The 18,805-nt window shown below is 39.9% G+C and overlaps 2 protein-coding genes across 2 annotated transcripts; both read right to left on the bottom strand.

The window, feature by feature from the left end:
• Window positions 1-42: 42 nt before the first annotated feature.
• On the bottom strand, window positions 43-18,760 carry LOC145484952 (dipeptidyl peptidase 3-like). Its single transcript, XM_081463572.1, has 17 exons — window positions 18,453-18,760; window positions 16,894-16,983; window positions 15,749-15,886; window positions 14,878-14,952; window positions 14,674-14,764; window positions 14,357-14,505; window positions 13,395-13,525; window positions 12,343-12,401; window positions 11,691-11,885; window positions 5,214-5,320; window positions 4,662-4,754; window positions 4,442-4,504; window positions 4,233-4,357; window positions 2,630-2,750; window positions 2,088-2,267; window positions 1,826-1,976; window positions 43-1,373 (listed from the first exon to the last, which is right to left on the bottom strand). Exons 1-17 carry the CDS (start codon window positions 18,747-18,749, stop codon window positions 1,237-1,239), a joined length of 2,202 nt encoding a protein of 733 aa, XP_081319698.1. The 5' UTR covers window positions 18,750-18,760; the 3' UTR covers window positions 43-1,236.
• Window positions 5,406-7,181, bottom strand: LOC145485036 (protein phosphatase 1 regulatory subunit 3B-B-like). The gene is made up of 2 exons (XM_081463684.1): window positions 7,091-7,181; window positions 5,406-6,864 (listed from the first exon to the last, which is right to left on the bottom strand). The coding sequence occupies exon 2, from the start codon at window positions 6,752-6,754 to the stop codon at window positions 6,152-6,154; it is 603 nt and encodes a 200-aa protein (XP_081319810.1). The 5' UTR covers window positions 6,755-6,864; window positions 7,091-7,181; the 3' UTR covers window positions 5,406-6,151.
• Window positions 18,761-18,805: the final 45 nt, after the last annotated feature.

The raw sequence follows: 18,805 nt of genomic DNA, 5'->3' as shown, positions 1-18,805 counted from the left end.
CTTTTTTCGTTCGAAGCAACAGTCGATCATTAAGGCAACATTTTGTTTCGTTTCACTGAATTTTGGCCTTGGCCGCCGTATTCAGCACATTACCGCTTAACACAGAATGGAAAACCTTCGCATTTGTTAACACTTCGTTGTTTCAATCTAGTTTAATCACTTTAAAAACTTTAAATTTGCAATGCATTTCACTGATTTGCATATGTGCTCGTCACGATCATTTGAGCAATATATCTGAATGTGTGCTGGCCAGTTTATTTGTCTGCCAATAGAACAATATAGGATATAGAGCAATAGGATGCTATCGTCACTAAGGTCCCGACGCCGGACGAATTTGAAAACGAAGGTTTCACCGTGAAAACGCATCAGATGTTTTCCGTCCACACTACGTCAGAGAACATGATTTGAAAACGGAACAATCACCGGTCATTTTGGATTTGAGTTTGAGGAAAACCCTGGCAGGAAATCTCCATTATCGTGACGTTATTGTTTGCGAACAACCACGTTTTCCGAATGTTCTCCGTCCACACGAAAACGAACAGCCAGCGTTTTCAAATTCTTCAAGTTTGAAGAGTGTTTTCGAGAAGCTTCGTTTTCGTGACGGATTAGTGTGGATGGTAGGCCTAACCGGAGAAATGAAGCTGCGTTTTTCATTTCCTCCGGCGTAGTGTGGACGCGGCCTAAATAAATAGTTCACCTATGAAGGCAAAAGCACTCACTTTGTTTCTGAGGAAACGAAGCAAAAATCGGATTTTGGTAAACAGTATAATGTCATCATAAATATTTTTTCTTATAAAAAGTCGAGACACGTGTGGATTCTTTCGACTTCACAACCGTGAAATTCAGAAGAGGGGCTTCGCAGGAAGGTGGCAAATTTTATAGAGAGGTTCCTAGCTACGACTGATTACTGGCTCAAATTCACAAAATGATGGCTACCTATTCACTATAATCCAACACTAGAAACACCCGCCGCTTTCGATCGTGTCTCACACTAGCACCTAAACTTGTTTAGGCTGAAAACCGACACTCATCGTGCTCTTACACACATTGCATAGCTTTCCTGAAACCATTGTCAACCACCAACAAATGACTCAGATAAAAATACTTCACGTTTCATAAGGGAGTATCAAATACTCTTAATCTTTAATTCATTGTCAGAAAATACATTTAGGACTGAGTGAGGAACTTTGTAAGCGTGTGACGAGTCGAGCTAGGTTACGATCCAGCAAAAAGCCATCATAACTTGTGATACGGCATATCTGCTCTCCATAGATCCTCCAACGCACTATCATTTCCAGGGAAGCGGGTAGTAAAGGATTTGATCATTCCACTCGGACTTGCCTCAAATTCTGTCAGAGCAACACAGTTGTCTTCTGCGGGAAAAAAATGAAGACAAAGGAAATTGGCGCTTCCTATGAGCAAGTCACCCCCGGAGGTAATACTCCCCAAAGTTTTTGGTCGGGGTGTGCAGCGCGAACCCCGTACCCTATTTCAGATCTGAGGCATAAATCAATGCCACATCTCAGACCTCTAAAATTAGTACACAGTTCTAATATATGACCGCAGCTGACCAGACATGGCTTCCATTCGCCTAAACATTTGAGAAAGTCTACAACATCTGCCAATGCTGATGCAGAAAAATAATTCCTTGTAAACAAAATACCCAATTGCAAGCCAGAGTGAAAAACATACCCTTTTGCAGACCAAATCGTTCCAAAACCACACCCTTTAGGGCCGCAAATACCTATAAAGCCCATATAGAGGAGTAAACCCACCCCCCGGGAAGTAATTGTATAAAGTCTATAGGCTGTTTTCTTGTGTTTACCTGTCAAACTAGTGTGAGCTTGGACAAACATTCTTCTTGGAGTCTTTCGAGCAAGAACTGTTTTCCTGAGGGCTAAAAATTCATCGTCGACTGCTGAATAGCGATCATACAGTATCTTTCCGGAATCGTGATCTGCCGTTGATTTGTACACCTGGAGCAAAACACAAATATGTTAATAAATTAATCTCTTGTCTCAATACGTAACGCACTCCAAATCAAGGTGATATTATAAAAAGCCAAGATCACACAAGTGATGATAAACCTGCAGTTTTCTGAGGAAGTTTCCGATGGCCGGTCGTCCGACAGACTCGATCTTTGTTCGGTCCAGTGATATCAAGACATCTGGTTTACCGTCTGACCCAGTTACACCGGTCAACTGCACCAGCTTTTCGCCGGCTTCGAGGAGTACGCGCAATATGACGTATCGTGCCTGCATGTGAGCCTGGAAAAGCAAAGAACAAGGGAAACGATATTCTTCAGCAATTAAACTGACCAAGGCTCGAAGCAAAAGGAGTGACGTGCGGCAAGCAGCGCGGGAAAAAGTCACGTGCGCCACGTGGTTTAGATCTTGACTGACTGAAAAACCCAAGTCGATTGAAAAGCGCTCTCCGGTTTTGTAGAGGTTCTTGAGCGCTGCTTCGCAAATATACAAATGTCCTCAAAAGGTAAAAAAAAATGCATGTATGCGAGCTGCGAGAACATTTACAACAACATAATAACTAACATAAACATTTGCAGCCACATATTTGCTACGCTACAGAAAATAACTGAACTTATTTTAAGTTGTTGTTATCACAGACGTACCTGTCTCCATTTCTTATTTTCAGGTGTAAAAAATTCCAGTCCTAACAATCCTGCCCGCACCATGTTGAGCCAGTTGATGTAAACTATGTTGTCTGCATCAGCGCCTTCATGACCAAATATTCTACAACAGACAACGATATGTGCAACAAGAGTAAAGTGTTACTGTCAATTCCACGCACAAAATTTCTCCTCTTCGATTAACCTATCTACAAATATGTACAGTTAATTAAATTTTACAGTTGTCAGTATACCCCAGACGCAATGAAGCCACCGCTTGTCTAAACTACTGCTGGCTCCACAGTTTTACACTCAAGATATTTGAATTGAAGGCTTTAGAGAGAGTTTTTAGTTGACTGTCGTGACACCAAAGCCAAAGATATTAGCACAGCCAGTCACGCACACATAAGCAACACTATTAAACAATAAGAACTCAGAGCATGACCAAGTGACATCTGATTAGCTAAAAAGGCGGCGCACGCTTTTTAAACCCATCACTGCCCAATTCACTGAACGTAAAATCAAATTGTAGCTGTGTAGCACTTTGAATTGAACTGCATTAGATTAAGTTTACAAAAGGTGCTTAGAGGTATTTTTAGAGACGTTTCGGGAAAATCCCTTCAACAGTCGCAAATTTGAAGCGTTAACCGTTTTTTTGAAACCGTTGAAGGGTTAAAACCGCGTTGAAGCGTTTTTAGCGCTTCAAATTTGCGACCGATGAAAAGGTTTTTTCCCGAAACATCTCTAAAAGCACTTTTTGTAAACTTAATCTAATGCAATTCAATTCACTGAGCGTAGTGCAGCAAAATCAATAGACTGATTATGGATTGTATTATATTCAATAGATAATTAAAAATGGCTCTGTTGGGTCATCTTTGTTGACATTATTTACCTGATTGGCATAAACGGGTCCGTTTCCGATCAAGCTAAAAAATATCAGCTCTGAATATTGAAAAGGCACGACACAATTAACTGTCTCAAGGCACTTGAGCGCGTTTTTATTTGTTAAATTCTTCTGTGCGACGGGGGAGGTAAAAGCTCAATTGAAAACCTCTTCTCAAGTGTAAATATTTTCCCTTTCTCGTGTTATATTCCAAACCAAATAGAAGATGATGTTCCTGTGTTTCTCGGAAACTAAAGCACTTTTGAAGTCTAGAAAAAAAAACTGCTATACGCACTCGCGTTCCGCTCGCGCGTTGGCAAGCCTCAAGCGTACATTATTTAAGAAACAGAAAACATTTTCCTTATTTCTGTCGAGTTCTAGATACACGAGTGGAAGTTTGAGAGAAAGAGAAATGCTGTGGGAAGACGAGCCGACAGGCGAGTGTTTCCACAGCTTCCACGAGTTCTCTCAAACTTTCAAGAGTTAAATACTATCAGCGCGCGTATTTTCTTCGGTATATTTTCTAATTTTTTGGAGAACATGGAACACCATCTTCAATTTGGAATGCAATGAATAATTGAGTGTACAAATTTGTGACCTATTGTTGTTAAATTGTCCCACTTGGCTACGCGCCGCAGTGAATTATTGTAATGAACTGCGGAGCTGTTGACATCACGGCCACAGCTGAAGTCATATTCAGGGCATTTTATGGCTACTACTGACCTGAGCACTTCTTTAGAGGTGCAAAGATAGATTCCCACACACTCTGCACGGCATTCCTCATACGACGAACTCAGTTCAGCGAACCGCGTGTACCAGGTCTCCCCGTCTGTGTACCAGCTAGAGATCTGGAAACCACAATAACAATGTGAATGTCTGAAATACCTGTGACAAAAACGAAACTACAAAATAAAATCAAACCGTCATCTTACTTTTTCTCCAGTTTCTGTGTGCTTCACTGCGTCAATATCAAAATTGAACGTGCCGTCATTTCGCTGAGAAATTTAGAAAAAAAGTATCATAAACATCACGTTAGAGAACCAAGAGATGTGTCAAGAAGCTTCAGCTAGAAAACTAGACATTAGAAAGAAGACAAGACAAAGCCGTCACTCACGACTCAAGCGGGATCAGATGAGGACAGCAATCACTCACTTTAACAAAGAGTTTCCCGCTTCCATGACCTAAGAGTTCATGAAGGCCAACTTGAACTTCAAATGCTGGAGCTTTGAGCTTGGTAAAGAGTTCCTAAAAATCAAGGATAATTATATCATAACTGTGGCCTGCAAATAATATCTGTGAAGCTATAAGCAACAGAAGTAGTGTGTGAAACGGTGATCTGATAATTATTGTTTTGTCTCCTTTTTATTGAAAATTTTAGTTTAGTTTTGTTTTGTTTTGTTTTGTGTTTTTTTTTTTAAATTCGACTCAAAATAATCAGCTGCATTGATCAAGCAATATTCATCCTCTAGCTTGACGGTAATTTGATTACACTGTTCGTTTCCAATTCCCAGTCTTTCCAAATTGTTCAGTAGCTAGTCATAATCGGTGTCAAACCAAAACTCTAACGTGGACTGGATTCTAACGTCTGATATGAGCCGCCAGGCCCGTAAACATTTGACAGATTATTTTATTTACACGAAAGGAAAGGTTATGAAGCCATATTATTTTATGCGATGGAGAAGTTATTCAAATGGAGTGTCTTACTTGATCCTCATCGCTAAGGAAGGTGACCTTTTTATCGACAGAATGAGCGGCGAGAACGTTTCCGAGCGAAACGTTTTTGAAGCCCTCTTCTTGTCGAATGTCATCATCTGTAACACCAAAATAACAAATACGTTTAGGAACACTTATGCGTCTTGTAGGGCTGTGCGACAAGACTTTTCGAGATACGTCCATCACAAACAAGGCTTAATATACCATTATTTCTGCTTCAGTCCAGATGTCATCATTACAAACGGTTTGAACCAGTTTTACTCTTTAATAATTCCAGTCTAAACAAGTGAACAAGTGTTTACACTGTGAACTTATCACGTTTGAAGGTAACTGTGCAATTTGTTTTAAAATATCAAAAATAATTTCCGCACTCAGAGCGCAATTAAAAATCTTATTACAAGTGGGATATTTTGTCCGGTTCCACCGGACTTCGCCATCCATTATGGTTTAATAGATTATTTTCTGTTGCACGTTGTTTTTCTCACTGTTCACGACAGCCTATCGCAGCAGTGAGCTTGCCCCGGGATCACGAACCTCAGAAAATAACCATCACTGATCAATCTTGAGAAACAATCCGATTTATTTTTCAAGTAAAGCGTTGACTGACCTTTGTCAGTAAAACAACTAACATCTGATTTTACAAACGTACCAAACTCTGGCATGCAAGCGAGCATGGATTTCATATTGAGTTGTATCGATATCACTCTTATGTATTCTTTTGATACTGGTAGCACTTTTTACATGTAACCAGGTATCAGTACAAGAAAGAAGGGTCAGTCAGTGATATTATCTCTTTCCGTGTTTTGAGTTAACTGCGGAAAATCCTACCCCTCAAATCAAAAACAGGGCTTGTACACATTCGCGCTAACACCTGTGTTGATTTTCGTTTTTCTGTTCGGTACAGTAACGAACTGTTCTGAAACTCATGTTCAGCCCAACACGACTTTTAAACACCGAACACGGTAATTAATTCTGTCATTATTGTCCCAGAACTCTTGGTTCCAGACACGATAGCAGATTGCAAACTCCATGAACCTATTTGCTTTAAAGTCATGACGCAATGTGATGCGAAAACTAAACTTGTCTGTTTTGCCATCTGAACAAGTGGACATGTAATCCGCCCAAATGTCCTGATATGTCTTCCAGCTATCTAGTGTGAATCTCACAGTCACCTCTTTACTATAACATAAATTTGTCACACGAATAACTCCAGTGACCGCAAAGTTCTCGCAAACGATGTTCTCAAGGCAGACATTCTGGCTGTAAACCCGCTTCGTGAAACTCTCTACCGCTTTAGAAGGCTGAATGAAGCACGGGGAAAGATATTTCACGCATCTCGGAAGCAGATTTCCATTGATATCACAGTGACTTTTCCAAGCGCCAACTAAAGCACACAAGTTGTCTTCGCTGCTGCAAGGAGTTATATTTTTCACGAATTCGAGCTGGTGACCAACCAGGTCCGCAAATTGAACTTTTTTCGCTGCTGCCGAGGTGAGAACAGTTTCCTCAGAGCGGCTAGCTTGTGATTCCATCTGCTCTGATGCGCGGTTCTCGTATTTCAGTCATCGGGTTAGAGTCTTCTCTCCCGGCGACCACTCTTCGAGTGCTGTTGTTCGGGTGAATTTCGGGCAGATGACGTCAACTTCGGAATCAAAGAGAGAAAAAGTAACGACATTGTCCGCTAAACACGATTTGCTTTCCCTGCAAAATTGAACCGCACTTCGGAAGTAAAGAGAAAACCTTAAGACTGGAGACCATATCCAAAGTGCAAGCAATTTGACAACTAGTCAAGACAGCCGAGAATTTGAAGTTAAATTACCACAAAAAAATAACCCGAAAACCGATTAATTACTGCGTTTTTTACTTACATGGTTTGAAAGCTTTAATTCTTCGCCTTATAACAAAGACAACTTCCCTGCAGCGAAAACACTTTTCAGATACGCTGTTCCAGTGTTTCGCAGCACGTACGAGAAAGAAGTCCGCGTGAGCGTCAAGACTTACGCTAGACCGGTGGTGAATGTAGCTGTATTTTTATACAATTGTTGAGACAGAAAGGTCAACAGTGTCACTAAAAAGAACGTGCCCAAATTCACGGAAATAAAGACAACAAACGTCGCGCGCTTTCAAAACAACGAGTGAAACCGCAGTGAACAGTCATGAATTGGTCCTTCCAAACTTCGGCTTACTTTTTCCTGTCGTTCAAGTACCATTTAAATCGGCGAAATTGCATTAAACAATTACCGCGAAAAAGCCAAAAATACTGCATGGACAAAAATATGCAAATTTTGACCAAACTGAGAACAACATTGTCACAAGTCAATTTATTACGTCTGGCGCAAAACTGATCGTGCGTAAATCAACGTCTCAAGAGCCTTGAGAACTTTACTCAAAAAAATATATTCAGCTGACGCTAATTTCATGTGTAAAGTCATGCCATGAAATATATGGCGTTAAATTTTTTGCACATCCAGAATTTAGCCATGATCGATGCAATTTTCCTGAGCAGACGAGCATTCGAGCCACAGAAAAAAATATTAAGTCACTGTTATTTGTGCTTTCCAACTTACTTTCTTCGTTGCGCCCTAAAAAAATGTATGAACTATCAAATATAATACTTTTTTAGGTAGTCCACGGGTCTCTGTTTACTGAGAAATTCCTCTTTTGTTTGCTTTCGTTTTTTGGTTTGTTTCTTTTGGCACCACCTTGACGCGGTGGCCCGGGGACATTGTGTTGTGTTCTCCTGCAAGACACTTTACTCTCAAAGTGCCTCTCTCCACCCAAGTATATAATTGGATACCGGCGAATTTAATGCTGGGGGTAACCCTGCGATGGACTAGCATCCCATCCAGGGGGGAGTACAAATACTCCTAGCCGCTTCATGCTACAGAAACCGGGATAACCTCCGGCCTGATGGGCCACTTTTCTCGAATGCAGACTTTACCTTACCCATTCTTGGCACAAAATAAGCGCGCGGTCGCATGATTCTAATATGTACTGATCTCTCCGCACACATTTTGACATTCTTTGACAGATTTCATCTGACATTGACAATCATCGAAAAAAATACCCCGGCTAAACAAATAATGGCACGAAGTGCATTTCGCAGCACTTGGGGACAATAATAGATATAATCCCTCTTCAACCCTCCTGCTTTGCTTATGTAACAGAGCTGGGAGATTCTTGAGGATGCTCCTGGCACCTTTCAGGAGTCAATGGTGTTTGGGCATCACTTCATGTGTTCCATCACGATTGTTGCTTACCATGGTAGCTTTAAGGGTGCGTTTTCAAACTAGTCAGCAAATAAATAGAAACGCATTTGATGCTCAGAGATAAGAATTGACATTTAACTGAGGGTTTTCTGACGCCGTATCCACATAACTTTTATCGTGAAGTTTCCCACCCCCACTAAATTGCACTAAGTGATGTCGACACATCCACTGTATACGATTACACACTATCGGTAAACAAAGCGATTCAATGACGCGATCCGCGAGTTGTTTCAAACGTTTCCTTCCGTCAGCATGACTTTTGAAACTCGATTTCCATGTTCTTACGCCCGGCGTGATCAGTCGATGAAACCGATAATCGATAACAATCGATGGCAATCGATATCAATCGATAACAATTAATTGATTGATATCGGAAATCGATGACCAATCGATGGCCAAAAAATTTGTTTTTTAATTGCCATCGATTGTCATCGATTGTCATCAATTGTCATTGATTGTCATCGATTGTCATCGATTGTCATCGATTGTCATCGATTATCATATCTTTTGGGGACGTAAAAAAATGATTTGACAGGAGAAATATGGTGACATGTAATTGTGAAGATCATCGTTACCATCAACAACAGTAACAATAACTTTATTGATCTCTCTAAATGCGGGTATAATGCAAGAAAATTAACATTGTTAACACAAACTAAACTGGGATGAAGATGTTCGTACTCTTTCAAGTTACAACAGAAACGTACGGTTTAAAGTTTTCTGGTTACTGGCAATCCATGGGAAGAAAATGCTCATTGCCATCGTACAAAAATGAAACAAGATTAATACTTGCGAACATGAAGCTTGCAAATAACAATCTCAAGACGCGAGTCAGAACAGGTAAGAAATAGACTGACCGTACCAGACACACTATGGCCCGTATTGACGTGACTACATAAAGATAGGTTGAAATATCAAGTTACAAGCCAAGTATTTGTAGTAAGGACTCGAGCTTGTGATTATCGATTGGTCATCGATTGGCCGATAACAATTAACTAATTGTTATCGATTGATATCGATTGATGGATTGGTTTCCGATGATCGATTGTCATCGATTGATCACGCCGGGTCTTACGAACTTTAATTACCATTTTGGTAGTTCACAAGAAAAAAACTGGCAAGCTAAGTAAAGCGAAGTTCTGTTTATTCATCACTCACAGTCTACACACTAATACATCGGTACTCAAAAGACAAACCTACGTCATTTACAACATTATATTCCACTATAAATAGCGTCATAATCTCGGTTAAAAGCTTTGGACTCATACGACGTCAACAGAGGGGTTTTAATGGGCGGACTTACACACAGGTCGGGCGTGAAAAGCATCATAAAAAAAATTAACAATTTGGAATGTGAGGAAAAGAGGAAAATGTTGTTTGTTGTTGTTTTCTTTTCTTTTCTGTTATTATTAGAGAACTGGGGGACTAAAAGCGCGAGTTCCTATGGGAGGGGGGGAGGTTATAACTCCGATTTTACGAGGATTAGAGTTAGGTCATTTTAATTATCATGCAATCGTGATAACAACCCAATGAAGACAATATCCGACAACAAAAGTCAATACTCATGACGAGGCCCTGTTAGGGGGGGTACCCATGTCCCCTGTCTGAAATTCGCCACCAGCCATGTCGGCATTTCACAAGATTCCTATGTCGCCTGTCGGAATTTCGTCTCAGAGGAGTTGTGTCGGGAAATTTGACCTTGTTCGATTAAAACGAAGCTACACGTATAACACATCGTAATACCTTTGTTTATTAAAAAACACCGACATAGTGCTCTCAAGTCTCACGCATTGAGCATGAGGTTCACGCAAACGAATTCAACCTTGCGCTCTTACGCTGAAACTATTATTTCTTACGCATTGAAGGTTCCTTGATGTTTTAGTTAAGTACATATATAATTAAGTATCTCTTTGGATATAATGTACTCCTTGTATGCTTTGCACTTGCTTCGAACATTTTTCAGCACTAGAAATTCTTATGCAAAGCCAGCATTTCTCCGGTCAGTGGGTTTAATGATTACTTTATGGTTACTTTTAAAGCATCACATTTCGACTCAGAATGAAGGAAAAGACTTCTTAGCTACTTCAATTTTTCAAAATTTTCTAAGGGGCTGGGGGCATGTTGAAGGCATATTGGGGGCATGCTTTCTAAGGGTTTGGGCATGCTTTCGAGCACTGAAGTTGCTAACCTCCTAGGGGATGTGGGGGGCATGTTCCCCCTGGAAATTTTGAAGTTTAGACGCTTAGAATTGCTATTTTCAGCCATTTTCCAGTCAGTATTTGGACCTAAACTACAATAGAACCTATGACTATTTTTACCATGTTTATGTTTAACAACCGTTCTTTAACTCAAAATCTCAACGGCCTCAGTCAGATAATCTCTCCTATCTATAATCTTCCTTTGAATTTGGCGTAACCCTTATCTTCTCCTGAAGACGAGAAGAACTTGGCAGCTTTCCCCTGTCTCTCTTTTCCTTCCATAATGCCATTTGCTGATAATACAGCTTGATATTCTTTTACTGGTGACCCACTAATAAAAATATGAAGCAGACGTTGAAGATCTCTTTCTTTTTTCCTTAAGCGTGTTTTTAGGCGTTTTAGGGCACTGCTCACTCAGCTGAGAGTGAGAAAAAATACTCAGCAATGACGGACTCGATTTATTCGACGTGGACGTTTTAGCATATATAAGAAAGCCTGTGTTTCACGATCCGTCGACATCGCGCGTGACAGAGGAAAACACATTTAAAACTCTGGAAATTCGTCTTCACTTCAACTCAGACGTTTAAAACAATCACTGCATTCTCAGTTCCGAAATTCGTTGTCGCTCTATCTTGCCATCGGTGTCGCTTTCCCTATTTCGCTGGAGTAGTCTGTCGTTCGTCGCCAATTCATAGCTCTCATGTCGCCGTTTCAAGGCCACGTCGCTTGTCGGAATTTAACCCTAACAGGGTCTCCATGACGTACGCTACACGCCTCGTTGGCTATCTACCATCTCATATTCAACACGCGCTCGTGGAATAATTGTTTAAGAGTCTACGCTAAAACTAACTGAAGGAAACAAAACACAGGAAAAAAATCACTGTTATGATTTGGCTGGCTTCACGTAGAACAATGAGACTGAATAATTATGTCCACGAGAGGCTAAATCTGCGCATTAAAGAGTTTTCTGGAATTTTCAGGTAAGGCCTATTTTAACTTACAGTTTGGAATGTTAATTCCAGCGGGTATTCCACTGCTGCCAAACCCTAGTACATCAAGTGACGTGAAGTCCGGTCGTAAAAACTTGTCTTTTTCATAAGCAGGCGGCCAGGGAAGCTCCGGTAACAGAGCTTCAGCACTGCACACCAATGAGGTGAACTTAGCACTCATTTCTTTATTAACAACGGAGACAAATCCTACAAACAAAACAGTTATCAACACTAAAAAAAAAGAGTTAAATGCAAAAAGGCTTGATTGGTGATTTTGTTTTCGTGTTTCTTTGTCCACTTCCTCACTCATTTCCCCACACCCCTCCCCTACACTAGAGCTAAGGTTCAAATGATCAAACGTTTCATGGGGCAAACTCCCGGATTAGCTCGGATAGTCTCTCTCCCAAGCGTTATTTGCGTCGTCACGCAACGCAGACGGTCAACGGAGCCGTTAGCTGTTAGCTGCTGCAACTGCCTTTTTTTAGCAGGATTAGCAAGCAAGTTAGAAAACAAAGGCGAGTTCTGGTTAAAAACACATGACATGCACATTACAGTACCAGGCTGATTAAAATGTAGCTGCGCTCATTTAGAAGTGAACTCTGACACTTTAATTGAGAATTGAATGTAAGTTGTCAAAAGTAGCAAAACAAACACCTAAAGTTACCTTCGTACTCCGCTCGCACGCCAAATGGATCTCTATATGTCTCAATAAACCCTATGTAACTAAAAATCAACAGAACATTTCGTTAATGTACTGTAACAAGGGGTTCAAACCTTTACTCAAATACAGTACCGCTTGGAGGACCTCAGAGATACGCGGTCCATAAAATGCGTTTTAAACTCGTTGACAAAACGACGTCAACGCGTTGGTGCGTTTTAGGTGACGCATTTGGAAACGCGATTTTCATCAACGCGTTTTACTTTTGTCATTCTTTTTGTCTCCTTCAGTTTGTTTTCCCTTGTGTACTTTCTTCACCAAGTCAAAAGGACGCTTCGAACTGAATTGAAGATGGATGTGATTGTAAATTTTGCTCACATGTATGACTGGATCAGTGTCATTGGTAATGTATCGTGTTTTCATGATGATGACCAGGAGCTTGCCATAAAAGAAAATCAAAAGGCCAAAACAGGCGAAAAGAAGGAAATATCAACAAAAAAGAGAAAATGATGAATAAAAGATTCAACATTTCAACAGATTGATAATTTTGATTGCTTGATATCCTAGCAGAGGTGAAGGCACTTGCCTTCCACCAATGTGGCCTGGGTTCAAATCTTGAGCTGGCATCTAATACTACTCAGGTTTGCTCTGAGGATCTCAGGTTCTCTGGTTTTCCTCATCCACGAAAACCAACACTCCAAATGCCAATTCAGTTTCGATGTATATGCTGTAGTTAAATAATTTTTATCTTGGTTAACTTCTGTTTATTTCACCTCTATTTGGTTTGTTTTCTTCTACATGTAGTTGCTTACTTTTTTCCAATTTATCCCTCTCAATAAATCAAAAAATGCCCACAACATATTCACTTTCTAACAAGCTCTTGGGAGGTCTTGTCTCTTACTTCCCAATGGGTGAATAATTACATTACAGTCTGACAGACTGATGAGTAGATAGCTCAGTTTTGTGCAGAACATGTGTCTACATTCTCGCAAAATCTGCCTCTGCCACTGGTGCAAGCAACTTACAGTTTAGCACAGATTAATAATATGTATCCTTACGTTTCTACAATAGGTCCTTTGTCTCTGATCCAGAATCTTGAGCCATCCTTGTGAGCCTGAACAGAGCCTGTTTTAAAACAGTGGATGTAGTTCTTCAGCATTGACAGTTCATTGGCATTAGCAGTCAACTCCTGGAATCAGAACAAACAAGTTAACAAAACATGAATATGCAATTTTCACTCATACATCACACAGGCACATGCTGGCTTAGGCACTTGTCAAAGAGCAGTCTTCAACTTCAGTTAGTGTCAAAAAAACTAAACAAAGCCAAAATTGTTACTCCGAAAAATCACAAAGTTCACAGACAATCCAGTGACCAATAGAACTCAAAGTAAACATGTATAGCTGGGAAAAAGTATGTGAGCCACTCACATTGACTTGAGCGACAAGTGTAGCAAACCAAAACCAAGGCTAAATTTGCATGTTACTTTCAACACCCATTTAAATGAAAACCACACTACATACATAGCAGGGTTAGCAACTTGGCTCTATAACATGTTACTTTGCTTTTATCGCCTTCCTTACTGTCTTTTTCATTTCCTTCCTCTCTAACGAACTCTATTCTTATTTCTCTCTCTTTTTCCTCTCACTTTCCTTTCCTTACTTCTTTTGTAAACATTAGAAGTGAGCGAACAGCACACTGGCTCTCAGTCAGAATTGTGCTTGAAGCTTATGCCATCTGTCCAGTCCATGGTTATTGATTTAGAGTCTCGTGCACTTACTATTAGTGCCATCCCCCTCCCCTCATTGCACATTTTTCTTTTCCCAAGTGGAAAGTCTACTCAACCCTAATAAAAATGTCACAAAAAGACCATGGTCTGGCTGTTAAAAACCTGATTTCCATTATTCCAGAATGAAAGTTATATTAAAGTGTCAGGGAGTTTGAAAAGTTCAAAAAACTTTCAGTCAAAATCCACTCTGATCCTGGATCAGTGTTAAAAATAATCATGCTTTGAACATACCTTTGCTTTTTCCAGATTCTCAACGACCTTTGTCAATATCCCAGAGTAGTCCCCTCTTTCAATCTTGAAGGTGCAGCCTTTAAATTCATGTGAACCCAGAAGACCTGCTATGTTGTCTTTCTCTCCACTGGCACCAGGACACGGCTCCGCTGAAAACAACACATTGTACCAATCAATTGCACTTAGCTGAATATCTTTTTGGGTGATACTCAACCAACTGTTGACGTCACAATATGCTGATAGATCAGATGTGTTGTGCTATTATATGGGTTTGCTCCAGTGATAATTAATCAGACACACACATCTACTCAACTCACCAGTTGTCGCTACTGAAGCCAAGCGAAGAATGTACGTCACATGACCATCATTTACCTCCTTAAATAACCTAGTGTTGTAAGTTTCTATTTCCTGTCAATTAAATCAAGGTGCATAATTTACTAGATTAATGACACAATGATGATAATGACATAAAAGACAGCGAGAGATGACAACATAAAAAGCGAATCCATGTACGTTCATACCTTTTCTTTCATGAACTCTTGTACAAATTCAGCATCAGTCTTGATACAATTACTGGAATAATATGTTGATAGACCCTAAAAAGCAAACAGTCAACATTGAAACAAAACTAGACACTAGCGGTTGCACTGTACATGAATCATGGCTCTAGTAAACATACACAAATGAGAAAAAAAAACATCCCTGTACTGCATGCACTTTATGCCAGGCACACTAGCTACTAGTGGCGCAGTGGCCCAATGTTTAAATTGAGCACTGGACTCCAGATGGAGTCCCCACAGGGGTCACTGTATTGTGTGATCTATGACAAGACACTTGACTCTTGCAGTGCCTCTCTCCATTGGATCAAATTAAATGCTGGGGGTAAACCTGCAATGGACTAGCAATACTCGTAGACTAGTTGCTTAGACTAGTGCTCCTCATATCTGTCTCTATAGTGCGTCGCCATGTATTTTTGGGTCTGCCCCACTTGCACCTACCCTCCGTTGTCCAGTGGAGTGCCATTTGATAAGAGGCTTGGGCCACAGCTGAACCTCCATCCTAAAGCAGGCCAGGGACAGACAGCTGTGGAGCTCCTTTGTGGCTGTCCTGTGTGCCAGTGGGCATGACGGGCAGTGAGTGAGTCAGAGAGCTGCTTAGTGCCACCAAAACTGGAATAAGCTCTGGCAGTATGGACCACTGGGCCTGATGCACACTTTATGTTTTTATTCACCCAGGGAGACTCCCAGTTCTTTTGATAAGTACAAATTGCATGCATTTTTAGATTGGAAAGTACTGTCAACTTTTAGTCTTCATTCTTTCAGGCACCTTGAAAACTACACTGTCAATATCCATTTTTATCAGTAATTAATATCAATTTGGTCAAAATCTTACCTGTTGTCCAAACCCTAGCTGTTGAGTTTTTGAGGTGAGGGAATACATTGCATCTTCACAGTCATTCCATAGTTGCTCCATTCTTTTGGAATTAATTTCATAAGCTTTGCTTGAGAACAGTATACCTTGCAGTTTTTCCTGTAACAGTAAAAAAGAAAATTCATTAAAATAGAACACATAATTAGTTATTACTGGTATGCTATTGGTCAGTTAAGAAGACATGTTTCACAACATCTGGATACAAAGCAGTTTCATTTTACGACTGCCATAAGAGTAGTAGTATTGTAAAATTAGCATAACAGTCACCAGATTGTTATTTAAAACAAAAAACAAAAACACCATTTTGTCTCGATACCATTATTGGAGGAAAACATCTCAGAACTCAAAATGTCAGACTGGCTAGTGAAAAATCTACTTACCGGTATTAAATTCTACATATATGTAGAACCAATCTGCATTGTGCAAAAGTTTTGATCATTTGGTATCAGGTACAACCTGCCCTACAATTCTTAGTAATCTAACAGTTTGTTTCAGTCAGTGTGCAAAGTAGTCCTGTTCAATAGCCGAGGCCTAAATCTAATAGCTTTGCCAGTCAGGCTAGTGGAATGTTGTCAGTCACTTGCCAATGGACAAGTGAAGTTTCTTGGAAAAATATTTTGAGGAATTCAAATTAAAGAAAAGTATTGCAGGAGATCAGAATTTTTTTTAGGGAGGGGGGAGGGGGGGCTAGTGCACCAGTTAAAGCTTGCCCGAAGTGTAAACCCTAAAATATCTGTTTTCTTTGCACCCTGGTTTAGACACTCATTTTGCATAAAATAATACGTTTTACTGGATTTATGAAAAGGTGGTCAATGAAAAGTGCATTCTTATGCAGCAAGTGAACTATATGACTACGTGCTTGGATTGTATGACTCCCAGTGGCTAAGGAACCAAAAAGCACTTCGTGTGGCAATAAAAGTGCACAAAGGAAAATAAGAGAGTTTAGGGGGAAAAAGAGAAATAAGAGAGTTTAGGGGGGGAAAGATTGACAATTCCTTTGAATTTTTATATCATCTGCTTTACTCTTACACCAGAGTGAGATTTTCTTTGAAACAGTTTTCATGAATCCAGACATATGTACTCTACATGTATACAAATAAGAATACCTTTGGTAAATCAGGGACAAACTTGGTGTCTCCAAATGACTTATAGTTACCTAGGTTACCATAGAAGGCAGCAGCATAAATCAAAAAGTTCTGTAGAGAGAGCATATTATAAAATATATAGTACTGCTACTATAGGGAATAGGATCAAAAAAAATTATGCTTTTCCTCTTCTCGTTAGATTTAGAAACTTCAATTTATGCCCTGGCCAATTCAAAGCCTGCTAACCGCATCCCAAGGGAAGCTTCTTGGGAAAAAGTTAAAGGAAATTCAAAATAATATAACTTTTTCGGGGGGGGAGGGGAGGTGGGAGGGGGGGTTAGTGAAAATGACTTTTGGGCTAGTACACCATTTACAGCTAATTGCCCAAAGGATAAACTGGAAAATTGGTTTCCACTGCACCCTGCATTGCTATGGAACGTCAAGCTAGGGAGGGGACATACATTTTTTGTTGTTTATTCAAAATTTCCTGATTGACATGGATTGGCACACAAGGCAATAGCCAAGTGTTTCACTAAAGGGCTTTTGTTGATGGTCTTATTGATAATGATGAAAAAGTAGCTTCTTCTAAAAAAAACAAATTCAAGACAAGAGCGCAAAAACCATAACCTACTTGAGACCAAAATGACCAAACTCGATAACCTATTTATTGGCAAAATGGCTTAAAAACTGTACTCTTTGAGGTCACACTGCTTTAATTATAGCCCATATGAGGGAATATCCCCCAATTCCCAGGTTCCCTACTTATAATCTATTGGAGGACAGAAAAAAAGTGTTAATGAAGTAATCTATGTATCTGTCCATCAATAGATCATAAGTAAGAACAAATCAAAATGTTAGATTGATTCAACATATTAAGTAAATAGTACTACAGAATAGTTTCAACAACTTTTTTCCCAGACAAATACGCCTTTCAAAATCTTTTTTCACTTGTGTAACTACATGTATCGTCATCAATAGGGCCATTTATACGAGAAAAATAAGCCAAGGTTTATACAAGCCACAAACAAGCCGCAATACCATTTATATGAGTGGTTCCACGTCTTATAAGCCATGGCTTATTTAAGCCAAGCTCAAAACCCTCGTCTTACACAAGCCAAGACTTATGTTATCCACAGCTTGTGTTGGACGTGAACTGGTCAAAATGTAATGAACCATTTATATGGTAAGTTCGCCTCTTATGTAAGCTGCGGCTTGTGTAATCTGCAGCTTATTCTCCTTGTATAAATAGCCCTATTGTGACACTGTTGTTGTTATAGTTATTGTTTGGTTGAAATGGTGGTCAATTCAACAACAACAACAACAGCAACACACACTTTTTTACCAAAATAGAAAAACTCTTGGTTTAAAAAAAGAGAATTGAAACAGAAAATTCCGTTAATTTACCCGGAATAACTTAATCCCTAAGAAAGTTGTGCCTGGCAACAGCACCTTCCTTGACCACACTGTACTCCCTATTCGTGAAAAACTTACCATCTCAGTTTGTTCCAAAACGCCAGGCTTTTTAGTTAAATTGCAGAATAGATATTCATATTTTAATGGAGCTAAACCTTTTCAAATACCTCAAATTCCTCCTGGGACGGACCATTTTCGGATAACAATGCCCGCTTTTTGAGCTCTTGGACGGATTCCGCAAGGAACAGTTCTTGTAGAAGTAAAAAGATTCCAGGTGATTCAGGTGACGTCTGAAGGAGGCAAATAAGAGCGCCATCCCAAGAGGCTCGACATAGATAATGAGCGTAGAGCTTTTCTTTTTTTGTAAGTCCAGAAAAAGCTGTTCTACAATCTAGAAGATTTATATCAACCTCCCGAGAAATAATGTATTGAGAAAAGTCTTTCTCTTTCAAGTCGGAAGCCATGTTGATTACCGAAAGGAGGCTGGCACGAGCTCAAGTTGCTCAGCGGATTACTGTTT

The sequence above is a fragment of the Orbicella franksi genome, chromosome 4 (assembly GCF_964199315.1).
Source record: "Orbicella franksi chromosome 4, jaOrbFran1.1, whole genome shotgun sequence".
NCBI classification, from domain to species: Eukaryota; Metazoa; Cnidaria; class Anthozoa; order Scleractinia; family Merulinidae; genus Orbicella; species Orbicella franksi.
Note: the sequence above shows the minus strand (reverse complement) of the source record. Positions and strands in the feature narration are given on the sequence as shown.